At 34.7% G+C, this 21,680-nt stretch overlaps 1 protein-coding gene across 2 annotated transcripts in view; it reads right to left on the bottom strand.

Annotated features, from left to right (window-relative positions):
• TTC21B (tetratricopeptide repeat domain 21B) overlaps nucleotides 1-21,680 on the bottom strand; it is a 33,137-nt gene that overhangs the window by 965 nt on the left and 10,492 nt on the right. Inside the window, exons 12-28 of one of the 2 annotated variants that reach the window (XM_064434604.1) lie at nucleotides 21,219-21,348; nucleotides 20,571-20,728; nucleotides 19,446-19,670; nucleotides 18,468-18,706; nucleotides 18,138-18,210; nucleotides 17,044-17,154; nucleotides 16,508-16,646; nucleotides 14,992-15,098; nucleotides 13,489-13,677; nucleotides 10,527-10,637; nucleotides 9,273-9,354; nucleotides 8,387-8,537; nucleotides 7,830-7,991; nucleotides 7,236-7,431; nucleotides 5,333-5,557; nucleotides 2,636-2,756; nucleotides 312-379 (exon numbers count right to left, since the gene is read on the bottom strand). In XM_064434604.1, the coding sequence (XP_064290674.1) occupies nucleotides 312-379; nucleotides 2,636-2,756; nucleotides 5,333-5,557; nucleotides 7,236-7,431; nucleotides 7,830-7,991; nucleotides 8,387-8,537; nucleotides 9,273-9,354; nucleotides 10,527-10,637; nucleotides 13,489-13,677; nucleotides 14,992-15,098; nucleotides 16,508-16,646; nucleotides 17,044-17,154; nucleotides 18,138-18,210; nucleotides 18,468-18,706; nucleotides 19,446-19,670; nucleotides 20,571-20,728; nucleotides 21,219-21,348 (2,487 nt within the window). Of the gene's footprint in view, nucleotides 1-311; nucleotides 380-2,635; nucleotides 2,757-5,332; nucleotides 5,558-7,235; nucleotides 7,432-7,829; nucleotides 7,992-8,386; nucleotides 8,538-9,272; nucleotides 9,355-10,526; nucleotides 10,638-13,488; nucleotides 13,678-14,991; nucleotides 15,099-16,507; nucleotides 16,647-17,043; nucleotides 17,155-18,137; nucleotides 18,211-18,467; nucleotides 18,707-19,445; nucleotides 19,671-20,570; nucleotides 20,729-21,218; nucleotides 21,349-21,680 lie in introns of those variants that run through there. The other variant, XM_064434605.1, reaches the window with a different exon arrangement.

Raw genomic sequence — 21,680 nt, 5'->3', positions numbered from 1 at the left:
ATATTTGATTTGATAAATTTTTTCATCTGTACTTCTGTATGGATTCACCAAGTTGCAACGGCATGGCCAAAAGAAGGTGGTGCCACTTGAATATCCCTTCACATATGACAGCCAGTCACTTTCATTGATCTGGTTCCATGGAGCTCAAGACAGAGCAGATTATAAAGAAGATATTTAACTTTTTAGACAGGGCACTTTTCTGACATGAAACGATGAATTTTAGAAATGTAAACTCAACTAAAAAGAAGGGTCATTATTTAAAAGAATGTTGCTACAGGAGAGAGAGTATTAAACACATATACAAATTCTACCTTATGACAAACATCAACTGCATCAACGTATCTCTTCCCTTTCAGGTAATTGAAGGCCAGCTTGTAGCCTGTAATTAAAGGGGTGAGGGGAGAAGGGGTAGAGGAAAAGCAACAAGTTCAGTTTCTGTATTGAATAACAAAAATATCACATTTGAATTTATTTTGGGTCATCATGTGTTTCTAAAGCTGTATTTTTTTTCTACTGTTGTCTTATATAAGGCTGGTAATGATCAAAATTTCTACTGAAAGTCACTTCAAGTAGTAAATAAAAGTCCTTTACACACTGATAGCTATGTCTGAATCAAAAGGACACACTATTCTGGAGAGCATGTGCTACTAGAGAGAATACATAATGGCTGAGTTCTTTCAATTACCATGGTATCCCACAGAGTTTCTCACTGTAGCCTGCACTACACTGTCCCTCTGTAAAGGTAATTCCATTATTAAGGGAAAAAATTGAAAAAAAAAAGGTTCAACAAACTAGGGAATTAAAACGCTATTCAGTACCAGTGTCAGCAGACCACTGATATAAAAAGTCACATGGAATAGCTAAGTTGCATAGCAACATGACAGGCTGATACTTGCAACCTAAGAGGTAAAGCTCAAGTATATCAGCCTGGACAGAGACTAGGCCTGAGGAAAAAACATTATAAGCGTACAATTTCCAAAATTTGAAATTTTAAATCTTTAATTTTTAAACTTATCCTCACTGGCAAATACAAGATCTGATACCAGCTTGTATGGCTTTACTTGCCAGCCATAAATTTGCTGCTTTAACCATTTTTTGTTACTGCATGACAATCCTCACAATGTCATAATGCAAAACTAGAAACAAGTGCACGAAGTACCTTCAATATCATACTCTCTTTTGTATGCAAGATTATTTCAGTTTAATTTCACTAAGGAACTCTCCTATCTAGATATCAAAAGGTTTTGTAATTTGTTGAATTACCACTCTCCAGAGGATTTAAAAATAAAAAAATTAAAGTCTTGATCTATGTTCTGTACAACCTTAAGAAATCACAACTCTTTACTGTTGAAACTTCTTTCTGATACATTTCATTTGATTAACAACTGCAATATTTTAGCAACAACCATGGCTCAGTCTACAAGAACAGAAACATCTAGTAAAAATTACTGCACCCAAACTCAGATATATAGAGGTTTTTCCATTTAACCTGTAGTCAGACTTCTATCTTTTTTTTTTCTGTTTTGATATAAGCCTTCCTCTGCTTTGACCCTCCTAATTTTTTGACTCACAGAACATATGACTCACAACACATTCAGTTTTGGTAATTCATGTATGTGCATTTTCAGAATTATGTTATAAAAGCAGAAGCTAACCCACAAACATTTAGTCCCATTAATAAAACTCTACTTCAATCTACAGATTACATAAAACCATGAACTGAACCACTGCTGTTACAGGTAAAGAAACAAAATGTTTGGCAGTCCACGCACATAACAGTTAAAATCTTTTTTTAAAAACACTGGTTTTTCAGCTGATGCCAAAGACTGTCTCATCCTAACACTAAAAAAAACCCACAGTGCACAAAGAGCGAGCACAGATGAAAGACTAGAAGTTGTATGTATTTCCAAGGGGCAGTAAACACATCCCAAAACCTGGAACAGTATTTGTCAACCAGCCTTGGGACCTATGGGCAGATTCCAGGTGTTGAGTAAGAAAATGGCATTTTATCCTACGTATCCTTTTCACAAAGCATTTCCTACATGGAAACTGTGATGATTTAGTGTAAATTTCAATTTATTATCCAAACTGGAATTTTACTAGTGCCTCAAGTTTTCAGTTTGCCATCTTTTTAAAATAGATATATTTAAAGACATTTAAAATAATTTATTTTTAAAATCCTCACTCATGTACATAAAACCTGATCCATACAGATATTTTGAATAAAAAATGAAATAAACAAATCAGTGACCTGCCACCATCATATACATATATATGTATATAATTATAAAAGACTCCACTAGAAATGTATATAGTAGTCACTACAAATACATTATTAAAGTTAAAGCTGTACATACAGAGAAAGTTGTTCAAAAACAGCCAAATGAAACTCTTTCAGATCTAACCTTGTACTAAAGCAGTAAGCAGAAACTTCTGAAGTATCATAAAGCTGCTACCTCTTACCATGAGGGCTTTCCATGTTCAGTACACCTTTAAACATTTGTGGTTTTATGTGAGGAAAACCAGTGATATTTTATTTGTATGGAAAATCAAAAGCACTCTTTCCAGTAAATGGTAGTTGTTTCATTCCTACCACAGTGCCCACAATCATACTTTATAGGTTATATATACGTGCCTACTGTTGGATTCGTCTGGTTTCCATATTTCCAGGCCATCTCATAATTTATTGCTGCATCCTTATATGCCTGTTCCTTTTCCATTATGTATCCCATGTATTCATAAGCCTTGCAGCATGACTGCAAAATATAAATAGTCATTCAAAATTGTATTTAGATAAGCTTGCATATAATAACATTGACAACTTAATTGCTAAAATACTTCAAATCCATACAACTGGAAAGCACAAGTGATACTTGTCCTAACTTTGATGACACAATAGTCTTGATTTGAGGTATCTGTGTTACAAATGAGTTACACAGAATTATGCTCTACTCCAGGTCAAGTACAGAGTTCATCACAGAGGCCACTGCAACAACTCCTACAAAAGTAGATCTCTCTCTCAGTTAATAGTAACCCCACACAGCTTCATTTCAAGTCTAGTGTTGTACCTTCCACAAACATGGTTCATTTTTTTTCTTAAGAAAGTAGGTTCATAGCTTTGTTTTTGAAAATGTTTTAACAATATTATTTTCCAATTAAAGCTTAAAGACAGTCACAAGTAACCTAAAGAGAAAAATAACCATTAAGCATTTCTTATGAATCCAAGTGGCAAGCCACAAGCATCTGAAAAGCAGGATGCAAAAAACTATTAAGCATTAGTTGAAAATACTAGCCTTGCTTATATTATATACACATATAAATCCTCTAACTCCATAATAAAAATTCATATTAAAAATATAGTAATTAATGCAGAAATCTTACATTTAGTACATAAAGCAGGAAAATATTTTATAAAAAAACCTAACCAGTGTATGTGCTTACCATGAACTGCTTATATTATCACACTGCCAACAGGCAGAACATTTTCAAAAGAAAAACATATGCTCCTTTTCTACAAAGACAGTGCAAAGCAATATTGGCATATAAATTACCTTCCATTTTTAAATTTATTACTTCCAATTAGGCTTTCAAGATCTATTAATAAAAAGCTTTCAAATCACAGCATAGTGGGATCAGTAAGGGAATACTTGAAAGTTGAGGATAAAAATATACTTTCACTCTCATTTATGATAAACAAAACAAAAAGTTTAAAATCAAGAGGAGTAATCAGTAAGAAGCCTCAATTTCATAGAAACAGTCTGCTCACTGGCATCTTACTAACCAATCCTAAGTCTTTTAATATCAAAAAAATCCTTATTGAATTACACTAGGCTTTTATGAAATTTTCACTCAACATATTTACTTAAATTGTATATATATGTCATTCAATTCTGTTAAACTAACAGAAAAACTAACAAATCACAGTAACGTGTTTTCTCAATTCAATCAAGTCTTCCAAATTGGAGAATACCACATAAAATACCGTCTTATAGATCGACAAGATATGTGAAGACGTAAACTACTCAACATCTCTTTGTATAGCACAATTCCTGCTTACCAGCTTTGCAGGCAGGCTGCAGAGAAGTCCCTCTCTTTCCTGTGCTGCTTTGCAAGGAGCCAAATATACACATTTCTAATCTGCCATCCTCCTTGCTATAAGCAGAGCCTGTTAATCTAAGTTCCTCATGGGTCCCAAACTTTTTAGAAGAAAACAAATTACTTGGTAGGCTATGTTTTTAAGGAAATTACCAAAATTACTTGGTAATTTCCACAAGAAAGCAGCATTCATGGTATACACCTGTCCAACAGACCATCTATTTCATGGCAAGTCTTGTTTTGGGAGATGACTTGTGTTTATCCTCCAACTGTATGGATTTTGAAACTGAGCACATCCTATTTTAAAGAGGCCTCTCTGAGAAGTACATAATAGCACTATACCAAGAACTGTCGTAGCTGTCTCTCAATTTTATGTTTAGAAATAAAGTGTTCAAAAAACATCTCTCTCAGAAGTTGCTAAAATGTGACCGAATAATGAACCTTACCTTCTATGCTAACGAATTAATAAAAAAATATAAGCATTGTGTCCTTTTCTAAACCAAATCCATGCCCTATAAACAGTACCCTGAACCTGCAGCACAGTGAGTATGGAACACCAGCCTACTTGACTGCCTCACGTGAAGAAAAGTCAAGACAGAAAATCATGATTACCTTTTTGCTGATCAAAATGAAAAATAAGGAGAAGCTAAGATCTATGCTTGTTTCCATAGTCAAAGCAGGGTTTGTGCAGCTTGCCTGCTCAGGAACCCTGAGGTAAACAACACATTAGACCTTGTCCCCTGACAATCTACTAGACAGTATTGCCACAGAAAAGGATTAATACCAGCATTAAAAAAATAATCCTGCACTGTAGCACACTTATGAACATAAATGTTTGGAAACAAAAAACATGAAGATAGCATGTCAGTAAATGGAGCAAGTCTCCAAAATTTACACAGCCACATCTTTCTTCATCAGTTTTGTGAGACTGTGAAATTCATCTCTGACATTTCATAAACACTCCAAACTTTTAGAGTCCCCTCAGCTGAAACTTGCTAAAATTGCTACCGAACATGAACAAAAATGACTAAGGAGCATTCACAGGTTTGTTTACCACCCTCCAGTGTGAAGTTGCTGGTTTCCTGTCTTGTTTTGGTCTACTTCTCCTTAATAAGTGAAATACCAGGCAAATGAACAAATAAATACATTTGAAAATCCTGTTTCAGAGGAAGAGTAAACATTGTGATGAATTAAAATAGAAAGGTTCTGAGGTTACTTTCAATGTGCACTGACTTACCCTGTTATGACGAAGGCATCGTTTTAGAAGTTCACCTGCCATATCATATTTTGCAGATTGAATATATATATCTGCAAGCAGAAGCCAACTCTTTTCAAACTCCTCTGCATCAATGGGATTCCAGCTCATTTTTGAAATCAGTTTTAACTGGTTTCTGGCTCGTGGAGTCTGTTTCAAGATCATGTAGGCTGTGGCCATTCCCAAAAGTGCTGGTATATGATCCTTCTGCAGTAAAAAGTACAGTCACTGCTTGACGCTTCTTTTAGTTTTATTTTAATTTTTTTTGAGTAGGACTTTCATCAGTTATCTAAAAACTAAACTGAAAGCTAAGTCTCAGGAAATAAAGCATCTAATCTTACAGACATGTTTTGCACCTAGTGTTACAATTGTTTCTCTAATCATTATAACCACCAGGCACAAGAAATGCTAAAAAAATCTACAGGTATTTCATCTCACAAGAAAAAAAATCAGATACCACTAAGAGCTATACTTTTTATACACAAATAAACATTTCACATAAAATCTGGAGTCACTTGCAAGTGACAATAAAAGCGGTATTTTGCAGAAATGCCTGTCAAATATTAGTGAAAGGGACTCTGATTCCTCTTATTAGGTATACAGCTCCTAAAAATTTAAAATCAAAACTGTGTGCATCCAAGCTTTACATAAACAAACAGGATTCTTAAAAGCCACCATTCTAGGCAAGAGCCTCAAAAGCATGCAGTAAGAACTTCTGGCACAAGTGCAATTTTTGACATCTTCCCTTCATTAGTAAAGGATGAGAATGGGGGTCACATCTTGCAACTTCAACTCCTACATGCAGAGAGCAGCTGTATCAGGAGCTAACTGAAATGCTTCTTTCTCCTTCTCAGTGCTCCTGACTCACTGACTCACTGTTGGTATTCTGCCTTTACATCTCTCTCTAAGGTTGTGCTGTAAATACATTTATCATAGTGCACTGAAAAAAAAAAAAAAGATTCCCACAAAAAGCTCCTAAGCTCCTCTTTCACATAATAAGCTCATCCCCCTTCTCCCTCAATAGTCATACCTATCATGGATCAATAGCTTCAGAACTATGAAAAGAATAAAACTATCTTTTTTTATGCAACCCTAGAGGGAAGAATAAATAAACTGCAGCATTCTTCGTGGTGGAACTGTCACCATGTGAAAGAGATGCCACATTCACAGGATCTCAGATCAGTTCTGAGCAGGATTGGGAAGCCAATACTGGAAGCAGAGGGACACCTTGTCTGTGATTCCTGGAACTGCCTTACATGTCAGATCAGCCTTGGTATGCTCGCCTCTGACAAGATGCAGTTCAGCACACAGATAAAAAGAGTAGTAGTAACTTATATATTTTATAGCATTCTGGTGGACTACATCTTTCTACACCTGTTGAAATAAAATCTGTTGAAAGCTACTGGTAACAGGAATATCTATTATTAATCATAAAACTAATAACTATAAATAGTTACAAAAATATTGAAGATTCCTATCCTAAGGTATCCTATTAAGGCAATGGACAATCTTGTTCTGCAGTCTAAATTCTGTCAAATTGCCATGAAGCACTGCAATAGATTTATGTCATAAGACATGCTGCTGGCAAGCTTGGGAATTAAAAAACAAGCCCAGCAACAAAACAGCCTACTCAGATTTCAGTAACTAGCAATATCAGCATTTAGTTGGTTTCTAAATTTGCAAGTCAACCAAAAACTTCTAAAATATATTGTTATTTCAGAAATGCCTTTTTCAAATTTTATATAAAATCTTCTTCGATAGGAGAATAATCCTTAGAGCAAATAGCACTAACGTGCCACTGTTGCTGAATGTAAACTGCAAGAATAGTTAAAAAAATGTAGCAAGTATAAAAGGGAAGAGTGAGGAAATGAGACAGGTTACTAACCTCAGCCTCAACTATTTCTGTGAAAGTGCTCAGTGCTTGTTCAACACTTGATTTTTGTTTGGTTGCCATGAGACAATAATTCTCCATGATTCGCAGTTGAATGTGACCCTGAATGGTTTGAGGCTTGAGCTCCTTCAGCAGGTTTCCTGCTGTTCTTACAGCCAACTGCACAGACTCCTGCTTCTCTGTTGAATTACTATTATCAGAAAAAAATGTTCATAGAAGCTTATTTTTTTAATATACACCAAACCAATTACAAGTTAGAACTGCTTCTGTGCTAAAGACATGCCATTTTGTAGAAAAATAGCTCTGGTATACTGGCATTCTACATTGATTCTCTTCAACAACAGCAATTCCAACCCAACAAGCTGATTGTAACCCTGCAAGTGACCAGCATTCCAGAGAAAATCTTCTACATTTTCTGCTTGAGACTCACTTATTACAGTAAAGAATGGTCTCTCACAATAACACAGCATACTGAAAGCACTAGATGATCTCAAAGTTCTAGCAACTTAAATTAAGGCACATTGTGAAGGGGCAACAGAAGAAGGAGACGACAGAATAACCCAAACAATATTTATTTAATTCACCTACCCTATGTCAGCATCGAGATTTTCAAAGACTTCTCCACCCACAGTTTCATTATCTGGGTTCAAACAAATTTCAATCATGTTGTAGACTGCATTCTGTCCCCAGTCACTGTCCTTTCGAGCTTTATTAAAATGCCGCAGCGCATCGTTTGGTTCACCTGTGTACCTACAGGGATAATTAAAATATTTAAAACTGGGCAAGAAAAATTGTCTGTTCCAAATTCCACCCAAACCCCAATAAACCCAAGCATTTAAAAACACATGACTCATTTGCACACACTGATATTGCAAGGTTTGGACAGCACGCATACTATTGCAAGGATCTTGTTTTTGCAAAATAAAACAGTCTGACAAGTTATAAAATGTGAAGATAAACAGAATTACATTATTGAACCTGAAAGAAAACACTGGGATATTCAGAGAAACTGAGAATTTCCTTAAATCCTGACACCTTAATTAAATCAGCATATAACCTTTAAATGACAGTGGATGACAAGAAAATTAATTTACATCTATACTACATAGTCAAATAAATCTTATCTTAACAATAATTGCAAGTACCAAAGATACAGTCCTTTGCAGTAGTGAAATCCTGGTTCAAGCTTTGCTCGGGAAGAATGTTTTTCAGCCATTAAAAGAAATCTTGGGACTTCTTCCAATTTTCCAGCTCTTCTTAACAGATCAATTAATCGAGAGAGGGTTGCATAGTTATCTAAATATACAAACAATTAGCAGACTGTAATTCTATTTATTTGCTATATGAATAAGATAAGAAATAATGAGCCTGCCTTAATTTTTTCACATATAAAAATTTAATACATAAGGCATATTACACAGTAACCTCAGATCCAAGAAAGATGTCAAGTGATACTTGCAATATCTTTATACAGGTTTTTATAGAAGTAGAATTGTACCTCAAAAGCACTAAAACCATTTGCTGCACTCGCATGACTTCTTTCAAAGTCCATTAGAAAGTTTTACATTCATTATAGTAAAATTTTAATAGATTTTAGTAGCTTTCTCTCTGGTCCCAACTTGAAAATTGCAAAAAAACCCATACTGCTGTCCAAGACAAGTTTCCTTTAATAGTCTTCAAATAAAATATTACCTTTGTGCTCATGCACTTGACATTTTTAAGGCAAAAAAATGTGCTTTACAGTGAACAAGTAAATAACACTCTATTTATATTTGGCTTAAGGTAAACAATGCACACTACACTGCAGCAAAGTAAATTACTCTATCTACAAGAAATATTTTTTATCATATTCCCTTAAAATGTCTTTATGTTTTTATAGATGGTAATGGTCTTTGACTTTAGAATCCATTACATTATAAATAAAACATTTCTTTTTAATCAAGCAAAGAGTTTTTATTCAGCTATTTATTAATCTCTTTCATTAGAACCATGTATCAGAACAATTTGAAAGTATCTCTGCTAAGCATTCACCTGGCTTGCGTTCCAGGAGCTGCTGGAAATGAAAAACAGCTTGTTCATAATCTTGCTTCCTGAACATGAGATCAGCCATCATCTACAGTATTGAACAATTTAGAGAAAACAAAACAAGGTATTATAAATTGTGAAAATGTTAAATAAAAGTTAAAAACAATTGTCTTGGTTTCCGGTAAATTTGGGAGAAAACATTAATGAACTCTGGTTACGTGGAGAGCTAAAACTATAGCTTTAAAGTGCTGCAGGAGCTGCCCAAGAAGCAAAATCACTTGGACTTTTTATTACTCTCTGGAAAGCAAACACAATATATAACACACATGGGCAATAATGAACAAGTATGTGAACACCTTTTCACATAAGGTGAAAATTAAAAGGTAATTGAGTAGTCTGCCGTATCTTTCAAACATGTTTTTTTAGCATTGCATAGTTTTACTTCTAATTTTATTTCCAGTAACTGCAGATTATGCACATGGAAAGCAAAGTTCGTTTACATTTAGGGAAAAAGAAAGATGACAGCTCACTTCAGCAGGGAAGGTAAAATGAGTTCTTTAATTTCAGTTTCTCTCCACTGATAGTTAGATGATATAGAGTAAATTTAATAACTTATTTCAAGAGTACTATTACTTCTGTTCATGCACCATACTAGAACAAATTTCAAATGTTAGATTGCTATGAGAAAACAAATTATTCCCGTCTTAAAATAACTTTGCTTGTAGTGTGCTACATCAAAAGTTGCTCAGTCTATTGAGCTGTCTTTTAGAAGTATACAAGTCCTGGACAAGAACCTCCAGCTGTGATTAAAACTTTTTAAGTAGGAATATGAGTAACTAAGGTTGAATGAGGCTATAAAATTACCTTAAATAAATAGTTCTTTTATTCTAGCACTTTAAAAAGAATATTTGTTTTCATATTACCATGCTGGAAAAATAGCTTCTTCCTTGAATATTAGCCAATTATCAAGAACATGCATTGAGCCATACTTTATCCAATCTTCCTACAACTACTTTTTCCTTTATTTCTAAAGACTCATTTTATATTGAAGTAGAACAATGGCTATGAGTGCCAGAAACTTCATGTTGAAACATCAGCTGGCATAAACAGAAAACCATATTGTTGTCATGGATTTTTCACTTTCTCTTTGAAATCACAAAGCTGTAAGCTCTTTTAAAAGTAGTGCTTTATGAACATATCATATTACAGGCACACAAACTTCAAAAAGCACTGATGCAGGATTAGTGTAACAGCACATACCATTGTTGCTGCTTCATTATCTTGGTCGTTCTTCAGCAGTAAGGAACACTGATGTTGACAGGCATCAGTGTCGTCTTGTGCCAGATATAAACGTGCAAGTTCCAACATTGCCTGTATATGAAAATATTTAACTGTATGTAATTCAAAGATGAAGAAAGTTGGTTGAGTTCTGAGTATCAACCTGATATTATAGGGGTCCAGTGAAAAATTATAGCTCCACTAAAGAGAGGGCCTTTTCTGTTTTTCCCCGTGAGCTCTTGGTCAACTAACGTAATCCATTTTCATTCCCTCACCTTTTAAAACAGACAAAACTGTCTTCTTCTGAGGGATATTCTAAAGGTACATTGAAAACAGGACTGCTCAGATGGTATTGCTCTGAAGACACCAATATTTTGGTATGAATAATATTCTTGGAAAAATGTAAGTGAAAGTAGTTTTAAATGTATTGAAAAAACAAACACCTTATTAACATTCACCAACTAATTCTGGAGTACAGGTAAGTTCCAGAAAAAACTATTTTCTTATTTGCATTTCCAACCTACCACATCAAGACTCTGTGTGAATCCACTTTTGAGAAGCCACCACAGAGTAAATATTGACAAATTGAAATGTACACTAGCATACATTCTTAAAGCTGAAGTCCGATCACAGACTATTCTGAATAAAATGCCACAGAAAACTTTATAAACATGACTTACCACAGATTTAATCAAGTTTCTATTGAAGCAAAAAGAAGGTAAACTGATCACAAAGCAAAATTAGCAGTAGATAAACTGTAAGTCACTTCTACTTAATTTTAAATGGTGTTTTGATTTTGCTTCCAAAAGGGAGACATTTATAACTGCATCATAATTCTTTTGCTAGTTACACTTGTGAAAGGCACTTCTGAATCAGAACAGTGTTTGGAACATCCTGTTCAGAACATGCAGGCCTCTAGCACAGTTTTTAAACTGTTTTTTTCTACTTCCTGTCCTGTTCATACTCAAACATACACCATGTAATTCTGAAACAGGAAGGCAGGTGGGTAAGCACTGAAATGATACAGAGAATGCATGCATGTCAGCACTTTAACTATGAAAGCTTTCCTTAAGCTGCTGCTCTTATGTGCACAACTCAGTGGAATACCAAAAGGCTGTCTTGGAGTCAAGGAATAGCTCCTGCAGGAAGCAAAAATCCAGCTAAACTGGAGTTCTACACTAGATTCTAGTGAGTGGAAGTGGTCTCTAAAACAACGATACTAGGAAATGATGTGCATGATGCAATCTTCAATACCCTTCAAGTCTCCTTCAGGAAGCTGCATTGCCTCTTACCTGGGCAAGGAAACAAAGAGAGGGTACTACCTATTAGATTTCACCATGTAAAACAAAACAACGGAAGTCCCCTGTAACACGGACTGCAATCTCTTCACATTTACCTGAATAAATGCAGTATTTCAATCCATCTGGTTAAAATACAGGAGATTTTGTTGTAACAAAACAAGGTACAGACAGTTTCAAAGGAATTCCCATTATTTCCACATATAATTTTAAGGAAAGTAAACTCTGAAGGTGCCAAGAGACAGATGGACTTTTAACAGCTCAAAATAATATTTTGTAATCTAAAAAAATTAAATTCTAATCTTGTACTAGAAATGCTTTTAAAAATGAAGAAAAGTTCAAATCTACTGAATCTATAAAAATAGATTGAGATAACTCCTTTATACTAGTTGTGGGTAACAAAATAATTCTGCTTTCATTACTCAACAAGTAGGCAGCCAGTTATTCATCAGAAATTCAGCCTTATTTTCTAAGATGTCACTGTATTATGTATTGCTAGCAAAGCAGGATTAAAGCAAAACTCTTCAGTAATATCTAGCAGATATTTAGTATACAAATGTCTACATCTTGTAACAGCAGGAATCTCTTGGAAGTATGATTTTAGCAAGAACTGAAAAGAAATGCCATGCTGGTATTTCAGTACTGGTATGAAAGACAAAGTAAGGCTTCGATACTGACTAAAAAGCCACAGCTGTATCTGTACCATGATAGGGAGTCTCCTTGCTCTTAACGATCTTTTTATTCCCTTCCCAATTTATTTTTCTTCTCCACATCATTCTTAGAAGATGTCTTGAGAAAACCCTGTCTCAAATACGCTGAAGTTGTAGCTTTGGGAAGGACACAGATTCTTAGAGCCATAACACACGAGTTCAAAAGTTAAAACTAAATTATGTATTTAGCAGCTTGTGCATGTCACAGCTGTTCAATAACGAGCATCAAAATAAGAAGTCTTCACGTACACCTAAGTATATAACATCAGTATGATAGCAAATCATGGCAAATTAACAGAAATTGTATTTATTGATTTTTCATCTAAAATAAACCTCACTAAAGATAACACTTAAACTTTGTGCTCATTATAATTATAAATTTCTTAGACTTTTGCTTCTCCCTCTTATCTCCAAAGCCCAGGGTTACAAAATTATAAGGAAGAGAAGGATAAAAATAAATCCAAATTTACCTGTGCAGAGAAGAGAGAAGTAGTACAATAATCCTGCTCAAGATCAGCAACATTTTTTAACTAAAATCAATAAATTCTAAATTCCTACCAAGCCCAGATAAAAGTCTAAAACTCCTAAAGTAGACACAGAAAAGACAGAAATTGTCTGTATTGACCAAAATCATGGGGAGTTCATTTCAGAGGACAAGCACCAAGATTGAAACAATCTCCATCATTACTGGTACCTGAAGACAGGCTCACTGTGAGTGCATGCAGATACTACTTGAGTCAGGAGTTCTTGCAAGAGACAGAAGTTAGCAGTTCATGCACGATAAGCAACAAAAGGGAGAAAGTTCAAGGTTCTATGTATATCATGAAGCAGAAATAATTGCAAATTATTCTCTTCCGTGGATAACTGGAAAAATGTTTTGCTACATCTAAAACCTGAATGGAAAAACAATGCAAAACAGTCAGAGGTAGAACTGACCTTGTTATTGGTTTCACAGTGAACAAGGGCTTCTTTGTAAAATTTAATTGCTTTTTCATAGTTTCGCTGGGCTGTTGAATGTTTTGCAATCTCAGCACAAATCTCAGCCGCTAACTGCTTCTGTGCAGGAACTGCATCCAGCTGTTCAACTTGAGCCCGTTTAAGCACTCTGCCTTGGAATTCCCGAGCCTGGTGTGGGGAAAGCAGTCAGCAGTCAAGAATTGCCAAAGGAATTAATTTCATTTATCCACTATAAAATAGTTTACTTGTCTTTTTTTGTTTTTGAGAGAAGGAAGCACTAATACTATTCTGCTTCTTACAGCCCTACCATTTTGCCTAGCAGGAAATTAGAACTAAAACACAAAATAACATCTGGAGAGAACTTCCAGCATCTCTCTGAAAACCAAGGGAAGAGACATGTTTAAGACATTTAGATTAGTCCTGCTGAAATCAAAATGCAGGTATTTTTGTGTACATGAACGTGGCATCAAAAGAAAAGGAACAGAAAAATATTAAAAATAGAATGGGTACAAGGAAGGACAGTTTTGAGAGCAACAGAAAAAACAACAAAATAACTCCAAAAGGACAGGAAGTTTTTTGAAATGCAATATAGTGAGAAACCTGGAAGAACTAAAGCAGTAGAGAAAAGAGTAAGAGAAGGCAACTACTCAGGCAGAATGTTACTAAAAGAGAATTGGGGGGAAAAAAGTCAACTTTGAGAAAGAAAGAAGTCCATTATAAGGGAAAAATAAATAAGAATATAACAAAGGCAAATCTTGCCAATACTGGTATTTAAACCCTCACACACAATTACCTTTCTAACCAATCTGCAGACTTTTCTTGCTGGTCAGAAGATGCTACCAAGGCTTACCATTTTTGTTACCTTCACTTTCACAGAGTGAAGGTATAATAGAACAGAAACTACTGACCACATCTCTTGCTAAACCTTCTAATTGAGAAAGCGTTTTCTAAGGGATCAAACCTCTAGCATCCAACTTCATTCTTTCAAGCCTCAGTCTGAGGGATAATATTGAACTGCAGAATGAACAGATCTTATTATTGCTATTTAATACTAATACTGCTGTTCAGCAGTACAATAAAACAACAAGTAGCCATTGAAAGCTGTTCCATTTTGCTCTGTGAATGGTTTTCAATGTTGAACTAAAATATGTAATCTAGCTCACCTCATGGCCAATTTAATTTTCACCTGATATGCTAAAACTATTCTCCACACACAAATGAAGGAAAAGCAAGACTGCAGACTTGCAGTAAAAAACTGCATTCTGATCTAAAATTCAGATAACACTGCTTGCAAAAGCTCAGACTGTGCAACACCTTATGTACTTTACACTTCACAGCAGTCACTGGTGCTTTATCCCCAGCATACACCCATTTTCCACACTCCCAAGGATATTATGATTTGAATATGGGACAAAAGTGAAACCAGAGGTAAACATGAGGCTATTGCAAGTTTTCACAGGTATTTTTGGTTTTTCTCTTCACCTGCTGTAATGAAACTATAGCTCTGTCAATCCTCTCCATCTTGCTGTAAATTTTTGCCAGAAGTACCTGGTAACGTACATCTTCCATCAGAGAAGACAACTCATTAACTGTGAGAATGACATTAAACAAACATTATTCTTGAAGGAGCTGATCCCAGTAAAGTCAAAGGAAGAAGAAACTCATCACATCCTCCAGGAAAGAGCTTACATGAAAACTTCACAGCTCCATCTTACTTATTTAAATTGTGATCTGACTTGGCGTGTTGCTGGTGGGCAGAGTAGGTTGGTAGTAAGCTGAGTAAACATTACAGACTACAAACAAAGTGAGATTTAAGGCCAAAGATACTGAAAGATGCAAACAGAATTAAAATAAAAAAAAGACTGCCTAGTCTATTAGCACTTTCAGAAACATGAGAGAAAATATTCTGATTTAAGTAGACAGGAAATAAAGCCATTCCTGACATTTCTTGTCTAAAGCCCCCCAAAAGTCAACAAAAAATGTCCAAATTGATATGATGTGCTACTCTACATGCAAAAAGCATGAGATTATTCAATGAAATTTCTAGCCAGACCTCAAACTATGCTTCTTTTGCTAGAGTCTGGAATAGACATGAATACAAGAAATATTTCAGTATCTACTTAAAAGCAGCAGGCTGCTTTTGAATAATGGTTAAAATAAATATGCATCAATTAGTATTTGAAGAATTCAGGTGTTCCCTGGCTTAAATTTATTTTACTCTACTGACAAAGCAGTATCTTGAGCACAGTTCCACATTAAAATATAGATGCCACCAAAAATTTTGTTTTATCTTTATTCAAATTAAGGAGTTTCTAGAGCTATATTCTATCAGAAAACTGGTCTCCCAGGTGCTGTAATTGTGCTATTTTAAATCAGAGATTAGACTGTGTAACTTAGATCATGTAGGATCATTCCCTTCAGTGTATTTCCTAAAATTCATTTTTTCCCCACAAAGGATATTCTAGCATTTCCACAAAAAATTATTACATCATTCAATAATTTTCCCAATCAGCCAAAATATACATTTTCCTCTTAGAGAACGTATATGTATCAAGACAAAAAAATATTTTTTTGCTTCATTTTAAGACAGAAGATTTTAAAGTACATGGGGCAAACTGTATTTACTGCTCATTATTTTTCCACACTAGAAAAATCAGGCTGCCTTGAGCATGACTATTAAATTAGCCAGATCCTCAAAGCCTTCCCTAGGACAAGAATACAGTGCTAAATCAGAGGACTTTTTCAGTAAGAAGTCAGCAAGGTGGAAAACCAACATGCCCCTGCAAAGCATGAAAGTGATATAGTGATATAAGAAAACCTTACAGAATGGACTACTAATAATACTGCTTCTCTATTCAGAGAGCCACAAAGGTTAACAAATGTAATTAAACCAGTGAAAAAAAAGTGCCCATGAACTCATTTACTCCTTAGAGTCATGCAGAAAACACAAATAACAGTAGAAATTTTATGCTTTCTTGTGAATTAATAACAGTCCTACCAGGCTCATGATCTAAAGCTTGCTGAAGTACTTTTTCTGCCTGTTCATACTGCTTCAGTTTCATTAAAAGCTCAGCCAAATCATAGCAAAGGAAGTTCTGTTGACCACTTCTCACTGCAGCCTCATAGTAACCGATTGCCTTGAAGAAAGAAGCAAAACTTTGTGTATAATTTAAAGACAAATCTTAAAGACAACAACGTTGTTACTTAGGTATTCAATGGCATGTTGCTTTACTGTTTTTTCAATGGAGAAGTAATAAAACATGGGTTTCAGTGCAGGCCCAAACCCACTGCAAGTCACCATAACTACAATCCAATTGGTACGGAGCTACAGAACTACAATTCAATTGGATTAGAATCCACCAACGTGTGGATCTACCAACTGTGCCTTTGTCCGGATGATCTGAAGGGAATCTAAAAACTTACTTTTAGGATAAAATGTCTATTTTAGCACTCTGAAATATAATACTTTTACCCAAGCAAAGCCCACATCCTGAAACAGCATTAAACTAACCTAATACATTAATTATAGAATACCTTTGAGTAGTTATGTGTTTTGATTAGGGCTTTTCCAATTTTACTTGCTAAAGATGGATCTTTCGGATTTTTCTTCAAGGCCTGCTCGTAGGCTTCTATGGCTTCATCAGGCTTCAACAGTAAAATATAAACACATATATAAGTCAAAGATTAAGATAAAAGGTGTATGATGAAAACAAAATCTGGTAACAACTCCAGGAATGACTGCCAAGCAGTACTGATCCATAAGCTGCAATACTTCTGAGAGAAGAATGGCTACTATAAATCTGCAGGAGATGTGAAGCCCATGTACATTAACATTGTCACGCTAAAATAAAATATGGCAAACAAACAAGTTTGAATAAACATTTTTTTTCATTGCAATTTCTCTACTACTATCTTCACTGGTTAACAAAGAGGTAGATCTAGTAATGCCGTATCTGTTTTTCTCCTCTAGCCACATCAGGGCAGATTAAACAAATTCCACTTTGTGTGATAATTTTTCATTAAGGAGAAGACGACACACAACCATTAATATGAAAACAACCTTTAATATCTACAGATCTCCAAACTAGTAATCTAAAGTATCAATTGCATGTCCTAACTCAATCTATTTTTTTACATATGAATTTAAACGTGTAGCCTTCATTTCCTATGTCCACTTGACTACTGCCAATACCAAATAGCATTTCCAGTTCATCAAGAAAGCAAAGGATGCAAAGAATGTATAGGAACTAGAAAATGAAAACATTTAAGTAAAGCCATCAGCATGAAAAAGAAGTTATGTAGAATTATTCTAAGTTCAGAACACTATTCTAAACATCTCCAGCTTCTTTGTGATTTCAATTTAGTTCTCACTCTAGATATCTGTTCGTCTTATGAGGCAGTGAAAACATTCCCTCCTTGACTTTCACCAAGTAAGCCTTTAGAAGAAATGTATTTTCAACAGTTTTTAATTTAAACAGTTACTTGTAGTCAATATTTATTGTTTTATATCCTAAAGCAGTTTCTGTTTGACAAACATCAATCAATAAGAGTCAGCATGCCACAATGTTTCAACTAGACAAAATCAACAAACTACTCAAATATTCCATTCATCTCTAGCAAGCACTCACCTCTTGAATATTCATGTATGCATCACCAAGAAGAAGAAAAGTATGAGCACTTGGCAGTTTTTCTACTAGGTCACTGGAAAAAGAACACAAAATCTTGCTCAGTATTTAACATGTCAATATTAGTATCCAAACAAGAGAAGGGCACAACAATTTTGTCCTCTGCAGATTTTAGTTTTTTATTTCTGAAAATAAACCAAAAAAAATCTGAAGTATCTTTTCAAATGAGTTAATGTCACTAAATATATCTCATTTATTGCAGTAGAAAGAAAAAATGAGTTCACCACTCTATCAGTAAACATCTAGAAAACCATGCACACCACAAACTTTTACCTATAGCAGGCAGCATACAACTTCTTATCTTTCCTATACTGAAGATAAATATCTGCCATTTTTTCTTTAGCTTGTACAAAGTAAGGCTGTTCAGGTGTAATATTGCGGAGCATAGTCAAGGCATGTTTCACATCTCCTTGAGCAATTGCCAGATCTGCATTTGCAATCACAACCCTTAGCTCCTCAGGTGTTCCAGAAAATTCATTCATGGCATCTTGGATGACTATAGCAGCTTCATGCTGCAAATAATAAAAAGAATAGAATTAATTTAGTTCCTGTCATTGAACAGTCAAAAATAAAGACATTATTAGCCTTTATGGGCATTATGCAAACCAACCCAAAAAACCACAAAAACCACAAACCATAGTATCCACTTGCTTCGCCACAGTGTTTTTGATTTTTTTAAATTAAACTCCTGTGATATGGACTACTATAGAAAATTTCAGTACATAAAATTATATCTGTGTTGCATATAAACAAGTACATACTCAAACTTCAGCTAGAGAATGTTTTTAGCACCTTGCTCCAACAGGTCCTGCTTGGAGCAGGCTGGCCTCCAAACCACAGGACTGTATGGCTTCTCTCATATTCTAATACATAGGTAGTGTCCTATTGCTTATCCAGACACAGCTGATAGTAGGGATGCTGCTACACAAAGATAAGGACATGATCCAAAACTACTGCTAATAGCACTCTGACAACAAAACAGGGATCTATATCCCAGCAAATGAACATCAACAGTGTGAAATGGTTTTCGTAGTCTCAAAATTGAGCACCTGTCAACAGTTTGTTTTTCTTTCCTCTGTACAATTTAAGGTACTTAAGTTCTCAAATCAGATATTCACATGGTGGAAGTTTTACTAAGCAAATCCTTTTGGTAATAGAAGTGGTTTTCTATCCTGAACTAATAGAAATGGGAATGGGAAGAGGGAATTGTTTTCAGATGTGTTTTGCATTTTAGCAGGTTTTCCATCTTACCGGTTCTCCATTCAAGCGATGAGCTTCTACCAACTCTAGGAACACTGACACACGATCACTTGCATCAATTTGAATAGTTTTTCCTTTTGTTTTTGAAGAAGCTGTAGGTTTTCTCATTCCAGGCAAATTCCTTGCCATCTGTAAGGTTTTAATAGCTTCTGATATTTCTCCCACCTTCTTTTGGGTTTGGGCCTTAATTAAGTGATACATAGGATGTTCTCTCACCTAAAAAAAAAATAAGATAAAGAGTTTCCAAATTTTACTTGATGTAAAGTATTCAAATCCCTTGCAAGATTTTTTTTTTTAATATTGACTTTGGTTTCTTTTTTTCCTCCAAATATACACAAATTCAATTTCAGAAATTTACTTACAAAAATGTAAGAATTGTCAGAGTACGCAAACTAGCAATTTATTAAGTTTTTAATTACAAAGAAACTATTACAAGAGATGACAGAACAACATTAATCGCTGCTTTATTTTAAACTAGACTGAATTTTGAGGTTTTCTGTCTCCCACATTGCTGCATTCACATTTCACCAGTCTATTAAGTAGAGGAAATATACAATCATTATTTGGCACAAGTCCTCCATGCCATTCTTCATCTTCCTAAAGCATACTTCACATGAAAGAAGAAGTCTGTAACAGAAAAACAGCTCTGTGAAATGGCAAGGACCTCAATTAGGTAGCTAATTAGATATTAATCTCCAGCTTTCTTGTACCACTTGGAGAAAGAAAGTAAGATGGGACATGCTTGCAAAGAAACGGTAGTTTCCAGCTAAGTGGTTTCAAGACACTTGGGCACAACTCAGACCTAATGAGTGGTGTGTGTGTACTGTGTTCCCAACTCTCTGCTAATCTTACACAAAGTTCCACTGAAGTCAACAAATCACAAATCCCATACCGTAATGTATAAGACCCATGAAATGTGACTTGTGAGGTGTTAGTTTTGTCTTCATGGTCATTTCTTTGATAAATATTCAGATAGCACATTCATATAAACATTTAGATATTAAATTTGTACTCAAAGAGTTATACAAAGTTCAGTTGAAAATTATTATATACAAAAACATACAACTTCAGATGACTGACAGAAATAAAATTATGGCATTCTTTTGTTAAACTCACCTCAAAATTATGGCTTAGACAAAGTTCCAAGGACTGAGAACATAGCTTGATATTGTTTTGAGCCAAATACACCTGGGCCATCAGTAAGTGTGCATCTGCATAAGAAGGGTTCCTTTCCAGACAGTAATGTAAATTACTGTGGGCTGCTTCAATATCCCCTAGCAAGTGGGGAAAGGCAGGGAAAGTGAAAAAGCAGTTGATATGAAATACAGCTATATATATATACATACATACATACATATATACATATGTTATATACATAACATTTTTATTTGCCAATTTTTTAAAATAAATGTCAGCATCTAGTGAATAAATTCATATACAAAGTATTGTAAGGTTATGACATGAAATTAAAAGCAGGTGAAAGGTATGGTATTTTTCTCATTGCTCCCTCTGTAAATCATTCAATAAATTAACTTTCTGGGAAATAGTAGATAAAAAAATACTGTATTTATAGGTCTGTACAATTAAGATCCTCTCATATAAAGGACAAAAAAGTGAAGAGCAAATGTTCTTCACTTAGTTGTAACACAGTATTCTGCAGTGAAAGAAAAAATTCATTATTATTTACAAGTGTGAAATTAATTTTTTATATTAAATAAACTAAGGAGTTTATTATATTAAATAAACTATTCATATAACTATTACCTGACAAGTACTTCACTTTTGCAATTAAAAAGACAGCTTGTTGAAGACCAGGAACAGTTTTTACAACAGTTTCAAGAACTGAAGCACAGTGCTTGAGAAGTGGTGAAGGAGACTGCCCAGGACTTGCAGGCTAGGAGCAAAAAAACCAAGTAATACAAAAAGAATGCCAACAAACTAACAATGGAAGCCTCCACCACCTAGCTAACTCCACACTTTCAAACACCAGGCGGTCCTTTTTTGCAATAAAGAGATAAAGAAAACATGAGCAAAAGCCTATATTTTCTACTGAAAACCTTTCTATGGACAGAAATTCAGAAAAGCAGTTTAAACTCCAAATTAAAAACCATCATTGCTGTTCCAATATTTCTGGAACGTATCCCAGGGAAATCTTCAGATAAGAGCAAAACCTCACAGAATGTCACCTCCTATCATTGCCATCTGTGACATGAAAATGTCACTGCT

This window comes from Passer domesticus, chromosome 10 (assembly GCF_036417665.1).
Source record: "Passer domesticus isolate bPasDom1 chromosome 10, bPasDom1.hap1, whole genome shotgun sequence".
In the NCBI taxonomy this organism is placed as follows: Eukaryota; Metazoa; Chordata; class Aves; order Passeriformes; family Passeridae; genus Passer; species Passer domesticus.
Note: the sequence above shows the minus strand (reverse complement) of the source record. Positions and strands in the feature narration are given on the sequence as shown.